At 40.4% G+C, this 8,508-nt stretch overlaps 1 protein-coding gene across 3 annotated transcripts; it reads right to left on the bottom strand.

Annotated features, from left to right (window-relative positions):
- Positions 1–280: 280 nt before the first annotated feature.
- LOC113736885 (uncharacterized) lies at positions 281–3,166 on the bottom strand. 3 transcript variants are annotated; one of them, XM_027264079.2, is made up of 5 exons: positions 2,813–3,166; positions 1,898–2,075; positions 1,664–1,761; positions 904–1,058; positions 281–615 (listed from the first exon to the last, which is right to left on the bottom strand). In XM_027264079.2, exons 1-4 carry the CDS (start codon positions 3,050–3,052, stop codon positions 957–959), a joined length of 618 nt encoding a protein of 205 aa, XP_027119880.2. In that variant the 5' UTR covers positions 3,053–3,166; the 3' UTR covers positions 281–615; positions 904–956. The 3 variants fall into 3 exon arrangements, with proteins under 3 accessions (XP_027119880.2, XP_027119881.2, XP_027119882.2); XM_027264080.2 differs by lacking the exon at positions 904–1,058 and having other exon boundaries at positions 281–676; XM_027264081.2 differs by lacking the exon at positions 904–1,058.
- Between the last annotated feature and the right edge of the window lie 5,342 nt (positions 3,167–8,508).

Here is an 8,508-nt window from a genome sequence, read left to right as displayed (position 1 = left end):
ACATGCCCATTTGTCATTAGTGTTTTTCGAAGTTAAGCTATGCTGACACTTTTAATTGCCAGGAGTTTTTTCCCTGTTTTTTTTTATATGGAAGCAACCTGCAATTAGTCCTCCCTGCTGTACATTCCATCAACCAGAATCCCAAGGGACTTGTAAAATTATCTCAAAGAGCATAATGCATATAGCAATTTAAAAGAAGAAGTCGATACTCAAATATAGTTCATTGAATTAACAGTCGATAACAAGTACAAACATAGCAAGTACTAAAATCGCAAACAAGTGCTCAAAGCAAGTACTAAAATCCCAATAAAGTACCGAAAGATTCTCATTTACAATAACTTGAAAGACTTTCTTGTGCACAAACAAAAAGACTCTCATCCCTAACAAGTTGAAAGAAATGCTAAAAGTCAGGTAACGTAATTGTACAATATTAGCAACGATCCGCGAGAGGTATAGTATATATATAGTACATTGTTTGGGCTCATCAAGATGAAACAAACAACTACCACTGCCCATGTTGATGTATGCTCAAGAGTTGTCTCCTCATTTCCACTTCCTTCAGCCATCTCTAGGTGGAGCAGTCCGGCTATGCTTTAGTAGAGGTTAGTGCCAATCCTTCAGAAGAAGAGAAAACAGCCGAGAAATTGAAGGGATGAAGAAAAGTGTATACAGTGATCTGGGGAAACAGAAATTTTTTTTCCAATTCTTGAGCATTTGAGATTGGAAAATGATAGGAAAAAAATTGCAACAATAATAATATAATAACACCACAGGAAATAGTTTGCGTTCAAGCAATTCAACCTACTGGAAATCATGTCATGCTAGAAATATAGCCTTTGGTCTATCAAATGCGATGGAAAAAATTATAGATATTGGACATAACTATGTACTGCAATTTCCTACTTGACAAGGTGTGTGGGACATGTGTCCAAGTCTCTGCCTCAGCTGGTCCTCACTTAAGTCAGTGCTAAACAAGTCATCATTATTTTTGAAGCCAAATCAATCATTGAAGCAGTTTTGGGGAGCGTAGCATTGTACTCCCAATCACTAACTGGTGCCTGAACAGCCAACATTGCCAACAAGCTGAAACTAATGCTCGTCGTCCAGGCAACATTACATACAGTAGTGATCACAGTACCAACACTGTCAAGTAATGCACTGAACAAAAGACAGTATGACTAAGCAGATTAATCATTCTCCTTTAAACATCAGATAATATATATTATGTTTGACTAACTACAAGGGGCATTTGTCACGACAAAAGGGACGAGTGTGGATGCAGACACAAAAGTGCACAGATTCAAGAGCTCAGAGGCATGAGAGATTCTTAAATTTCTCTCTTTTATAAAAATGATGGTAGAAGCACCAGTATGATCAGCCAGAACAGTGTTCGATACCAAGCATCCCTTAAGCTAAAGAATCATATGCTAGCAAAATTTAATCTTATTTCACACAAACATAACCATAGATGTTGTCCAAGTTCAAAGTTTTAAACTCGTACATCAGATCAAAGCACTTCTTCGAAATCAGATTAAGGGATCATGCAAAATCAGGTCAGAACCTCACCAAAGGCAACCACGACAAGGAGACAAATTAAAGTTTCGATAATTCGAACAAGAGAAGGTTGAGACATATAAAAAGTGGACGAGTTCAAATAACTCACCCTGGCCATGTTAAAAGATGGAAATCTTGAAAATGCTTTGGATAGAACATCATCATTCACCTCATTACCAAGATCACCACAGAACAAACGAGAATCATCTGCACAACACAAACAGTAATACTGAAGGCATTAATACTAGCAAAAACAAGATCAGTGAAGGAATTAAGACAGGCGAAAATTGTCATAAAAAATGATGAATGCAACCACACAAGGAGTAGAGTACATGAAACTCACTCTCTGGCCAATCTGCAAGTGTAGGATCCTCCCATGCCTGCCCTGCTGCCTTACGAGGTACTGCTTTCTTCTTAGTCTCGGCCTTGTGCTCAATCTCACTACTTGCAAGCGCAGCTTTCACACTCTCTAGCGCTTCAGGTGTTATTGTTTGTGCATCCCTCTGAAATAATTGCTGGGCCTGTCCACCAAAACTTCAGATATTAAGAACTGACTGGTTTAACTTTAAATATTGCCATCATTCCTCTTCCTCAAACTATACTTATACCTAAATTAAGATGCAAATATAAACCCCCCCCCCCCAAAAAAAAGAACTCTTGCCCACACATACAAAACCCCTGGGTCACCAAACTTCCACAATAATATCAGGTACCACGCGACAAGTTTCCCCAATATTTTATTTGGCCCACCTTTACACCCTAAAATTTGTGAAATCCCCTTCACCTTCTACATTGCCCCCCCTCCCTCTTTTCTAAAAACTAAAATCTCCACCACTATCATATCAACTTAAGTAAATAATCACACCTCAACAATAAAGAAGGTCAATAATTTTAGAAGAAAAACATTAACCTAAAGTTCTTCTAATGCCTAAATTCAACTTCCTAAATCAATTTAGGAAGTTCTTCCTAAATGAATTAAGCCATATATATAAATGAACAGACCGGGTATTTTACCGAAAAATTGGACTTCCTGGTTCCTCCACTCACATAGACAACAATGGTATACATATCTCGACTCCTACCAATAATTAAAAAGATCAATTGTTTCTCATCATAGCTGCTGACAAGGGAATTCAAATGTCAGGGGAAGAGGAAAAAGAGCCCAAATCACTGCCCTAAATCTCTCCAAAAATATTCCATCCAAAATTCATATAAAAAAACAACGTGGCTTAATGATTGGATATAGAAAAGTTCGTACCTGTTGATACTGAGGGAGGGAGTACACGGTAGGGACTGTAGCGGGAGCAGGATAAACGTGGGGAACCGCAGGAGCAGGAGCAGGAAATTGCAGAATTGAAGCGGCAGCGGCAGCAGCCACATAGGTTTGCGGCTGTTGTAGGTGAAACGGAGTCGGAAAGTACGTGCCGGTAGTGTAGGTGAATTGAGACGACGCCGTTGAGGATGAAGAAGAAGCTGCAGCAGCCGATGTCGACGACATAGCGAAACCGCGAGATTTGAGAAGCGGGACCAAAAATTAGGGCTTCGTTGTTTTTGGAGAATTCGAACTCGTCCTTTTCAATGTCATGTTGTTCCATTTTCTGGTTTTGACGAACCTAAATGTGACAGCCCCACTTTCCCCTAAGGCGAACCAAAGGGGTTAGCGGACTGCCTGCCCAGCTCTCGCCAGGACTACGGTACAGTTTACGTTGATCTATAACGTTCCGGAACTTACCATCGCGCGCAAACAAGTCAAAAACACAAAATAAAAAAAATGAAAATTTGCGCCGAAGATGAATAGTGCAGACCACGTCAGAATCCGGCCAGAATCTGGCCGGATTACCGGCCGGATTCTCGGCCGGATACAAGGCAGTGAGCAATCCAAAATTTTTCGAAAACTTTTCACAATCCGGCCGCCAATCAACTGGCCGGATTCCCGGCCGGATTCAGGCCAGAGCCTTTCCGCCAAAAATTTTTCTTCTGCCGTATGCAGGCCGAAGCGTTCCGAAGTTCATCCAAACATCAATTTAACATATACATATGGAAATCCGACATCGTCAAGCCAAAACGGCATACCAAAATAGCTATTTAGTTCATACATAAACAAGTAGCCATTTACACACCAAACATTGGTGAATCAAAACACTTAGGGTTTTCACTCCCAAGGAGCTAATCAAAATACATATACATGAGCTCAACTTGTCATAATTCCTGTAAGGAAAACAAATGGAACGGGATGAGCTAAAGCCCAGTGAGTTACTACCACATAAGCAACTAAGAGCATATAGCATAACCTTTCATTTCAAGTACACAATTAAGGAATGAAACACATCGATAAAAGGATACGGACGGCTCTCAAGAGCCCATTTCCACGCTTCCATTCTTGATCCAACCTCATTGACCCTCCATCAATGTTGAAGAGTAACCAACCGTAGACTCCTCTTCTCTCCCATTCCTTCCACCAAACATCCCCCTACCGGGCCCGCACTCCAAACACTTGCACTGTGGTATTACTCGAGTATACCGGAATCAAGAGTCTCTCATACTACAAGATTCCTTATAACTTTACCCAAGGCTCATTAATTGTCACGACCAAACCCTTGTCGGCTCGATTCAATCAACTACCAATGGGGTTGAGCTCAATGATAACATTTGTAGTCGTTGGATACTTGTCCAATCGATACCAAGTCATGTATTTCATTTCATATATCAGTTCATATAACTTTCCAATAACTTTTCAATAACATGTGAAACAATAAGTGAGAGTGATAAAGTACACTCTCACATCAATCCATTAACATACAACATCTCAAGTTCAAATATCAAAGCCATATAATAGCACACAAGTGAGTAGTACACTCACCAATCAATTAAGTGCTATTTCATGCACTTCCGTCAGGAGAATGTCGTGAGCTATCGTCACGCCCTAGAACATGTAAACAAATACCATAAGACTCGATAACGAGTCATAAAGTCAAACCAATTATCGCCCAATAGGGTTTCATGCATGGAAATTCAAGGGTTAAATACTTAACCTTTACTCAAGTCGAGAATATAGTTTTCTAAATCTCGAGTAAAAAATTCGGGCAGCATGCCCTTTGTGTTTACCAAATTTTCCAGCCATAAGGCTTCATTATTTTTCTTCAATCACAACCCAACAACACACATATAAGCATTTCATGTCAAGAGCCGTTCCATAGGCTCACAATATCATAAAACAAGAAACCATACCGAGCCATAAACAACACCAATTCACAACCCCAATAGGGTTTTATAAACATATACAAGCATGAAAGCAAACCAGAAATTAAGAAAGGCTTTAATGTTGGCCTTGATAAGAAAACCGGTTTTGACGTCATAATGCGGTAATGGCACAACTCTCACTACAATTATCGGTTGGGGGTGTAAGACCCACCGTTTCGAAGCTATGAAACAGGGCTACAACAATGTAGAAGGCCTCTCAGTCCAAATCCTAGCACAACTAGGTCAAAAGTGCCAAACACTAAACCAGAATCACCAAAACAGGTTTGCAAAACACAGAAAACTGTAATACGTCAATCTCAGCCTACACAGGTCCAAATGCCGAAATTCCAAAAGCATAAATTAGCTAAGACATCCAGCTACATGTCCTCAGAAGACACCAACTTCAAAATACAAACCAATTCCAGCCAAAACAGGCAATTACTATCGCAGTTCGGACATTCTGTGCACCAAAAACAGCAACAGTAAAAACGGCATAACTCACTCTACACTTGTCCAATTACCCTGAAATTTTGCAGGCACACTAAACTCATCAATACCTACAACTTTCATGTTTTGAGGTAAGGCCAATTCGGCCTCTAGCTATGACCTAAAATTTCGGACAGAATAGGGGTTCAAGAACCCTAACTTTTCACATTTCATTCCAAATCCAAAATTGGTTACATTTAACCACAATTCACACCTACTAGAGCCAAAGCCCCTTATTACCAACCATCATACTAGTCCAAAACATCAAAATCATATGAAACCAGAAAATTCATCATAAAATGGAAAACTTCACCAAAACTCTTCAAATCAAGAAATAAATCATATAATCCTTCACTCATGCCACCATTAAGCACAAAATAAGCATCATTAGGTGTAGTAGGGTGTTTCAAGCTTCACTTACCAAGAACCAAGAGAGAGAAGGATGTTGGACACCTTAAACCTTCAAACAAGCTTCACTACTACACTCACTAACACTAGAAGATAGGATTTTATGGAGTGAAATGGATGGAAGCAAATGTTTTTGGTTGATTTGCACCAAGTAGAAGCATGAAAATTGAAGAAATCTCCTTCCTTTCTTGCTCAAGGTGGCCGGCCAACAAGGAGAGAAAAATGGTGATTTTTGTGCATTTTTTTGATATATAAACCTTTGGTCAAAAAAGTCAAAATTGTGAATAGTACTTCTTAAAGTTCATCCAATGAGGAGGTGACACTTGTCACCTCCATAAATGCATTCTTATCTTTCTTTTCTCTCTCACAACAATCACTTCACACACTCTACCTATCTCTTAACACCCGATAAATTTTACACAGTATCCGAAACTTAACCTTATTGGCCGAATTTTTCCGAACTTTTCGCACTAGTGGGTCCCACATCCAATATATATTCTTAATTTTCTAAAAATTCACCAATGCTAGAAAAATCATCTTAAAACTATAATTGCTCATAAAATCCACTAAGAAAATAGTTCTAAGCCAGAAAATGCAGAAAACATGCAATTAAGGGGAAATAAACCCTAGGAAAATAATTAGGGTTTTACGGGTTCTCACACTCTCCCCCCCTTAAAAGAATTTCGTCCTCGAAATTTTCCTTCAAATTTAAAGGAACCAATGGCCTGTACCTTCTCCGTCTTCAGAGTCAGAAGAAACGAGGTTCTTCATTCCAGTCCCTTCTCCACTTGACGGTGCAGGGTCGGTCTGGGTTGGTTGTTGAGTTCTTTTCTTTTTCCGCACTTTAATCGGGCAATATGCAATTCGATGCTCGATGCTCCCACAGCGCAGACATCTCCTCCCCTTTCTCCAACAATCATTCTCAGTGTGATTGGCCTTTCCGCAATAGTCACAAGTCAAGTGGAAAGTCATCTTTTTGCTTTTCGGAGAAATCTCCCCCTGTCTGGTTTGGCTTTCATTGACAAATCTTTTATCTACCGCCCCCATTGTCCATGGCGGCCCGAATAACTGGTTCACTTTCTGTACTTTAGAAGGTGTCATTGCTTCGCTAGGTTCCTCACTCACGCTACCCACTGCACCCCTTTTCTGTATTTGGGAAGCTTTCACTTGCACCTTTGCATTCTTGATGCATTGAGCCTTTTCCAGGGCCTCCTCGGAAATCCCTTCATATTTCCTTTTTAGCTCTAAGTTTTTGTGCAGGAGCTCAATTTTCTCTGTATACTCGTGCTTCCAGCGCCCTTCCCAGTATGCGACTAGGTTCTTTTGGACTTCTATTTCGTCTCGAAGACCCCCGATTTCATTATACATCTCAACCCTACGTGCCATTTTACAGAGTTGCTGGACCTCAGATGGTAGCCTGTTGGCAAAACAATGGGTCATAAGAAAGTCTTGAATACCAGTAGCACTCTTGGTCCATGTTCGGTTTAGGTGTTGTTTCCTCCCTTTCTTCTCTTTGACTCTTGGTCTCGTTTTGTGTCACTGCTATGACCATGTCCGCGGGTTTTTTTTTTTTTTTTTTTTCCAAAAGGGGTACTTCCATGCATGAATGCAATACATGGACTAACATAACAAAATCTATCATACCAAGTAACACGTTATAACACGTTATAAGCAAGTAACACGTTATATCATAGTGCATATAACACGTTATATGAAAAGATGGATAAGCAAGTAAGCACATATAACATAGTACATATAGACTGCGTAATATACAGTCGGAAAGTCATCCCAGTACCAGCCCGTCTGGTCTCTCACGTCACTTACTATCCAAACTAGATGTCCATTGATCTCTTGTGCTCATTTTAGTCAGACAAAGCCTGTTCACGTTTCCAAAATACAAGGCTTGTTTCCAAAACACAGGGTTCAAATACCTAGTAGCTTGCATCACCTCAATTCTGGGGTACTCGGGCACGAGAATCCGAAATAAGATAGTTCACATCTCGAGCTGGCCAGTCCCAAGAGTAAACCATCTACAAATCAAAATTCCTGTCCGACATACTTATCTAGGGTCCTTAAATATCATGAGAAAGATTAAAGACCTATAACACTTCAAGGTTCATAGCTTATGCTCAAACGAGCACTTAAACATATTCATGAAATTAGGACCACAACACCACTTGGCCCAGTCTCACTTCGCGCAGAGACCACGCGACGTGGCTCTGATACCACCTGTGACAGCCCCACTTTCCCCTAAGGCGAACCAAAGGGGTTAGCGGACTGCCTGTCCAGCTCTCGCCAGGACTACGGTACAGTTTACGTTGATCTATAACGTTCCGGAACTTACCATCGCACGCAAACAAGTCAAAAACACAAAATAAAAAAAATGAAAATTTGCGCCGAAGATGAATAGTGCAGACCACGTCAGAATCCGGCCGGATTACCGGCCGGATTCTCGGCCGGATACAAAGCAGTGAGCAATCCAAAATTTTTCGAAAACTTTTCACAATCCGGCCGCCAATCAACTGGCCGGATTCCCGGCCGGATTCAGGCCAGAGCCTTTCCGCCAAAAATTTTTCTTCTGCCGTATGCAGGCCGAAGCGTTCCGAAGTTCATCCAAACATCAATTTAACATATACATATGGAAATCCGACATCGTCAAGCCAAAACGGCATACCAAAATAGCTATTTAGTTCATACATAAACAAGTAGCCATTTACACACCAAACATTGGTGAATCAAAACACTTAGGGTTTTCACTCCCAAGGAGCTAATCAAAATACATATACATGAGCTCAACTTGTCATAATTCCTGTAAGGAAA

Source organism: Coffea arabica, chromosome 3e (genome assembly GCF_036785885.1).
Source record: "Coffea arabica cultivar ET-39 chromosome 3e, Coffea Arabica ET-39 HiFi, whole genome shotgun sequence".
NCBI lineage: Eukaryota > Viridiplantae > Streptophyta > Magnoliopsida > Gentianales > Rubiaceae > Coffea > Coffea arabica.
The sequence above is the reverse complement of the archived record's forward strand: the minus strand, read 5'-3'. Positions and strand labels throughout refer to the sequence as shown.

What these genes read in the sequence shown, in the direction of transcription:
- LOC113736885 (XM_027264079.2), bottom strand. Translation starts at nt 3,052, where the DNA reads ATGTCGTCGACATCGGCTGCTGCAGCTTCTTCTTCATCCTCAACGGCG. An exon ending in ACTTGCAGATTGGCCAGAGA is followed by an intron (nt 1,762 to 1,897) that starts GTGAGTTTCATG and finishes TGTGTTGTGCAG; the next exon opens with ATGATTCTCGTTTGTTCTGT. An exon ending in CATCTTTTAACATGGCCAGG is followed by an intron (nt 1,059 to 1,663) that starts GTGAGTTATTTG and finishes TTGGCTGTTCAG; the next exon opens with GCACCAGTTAGTGATTGGGA.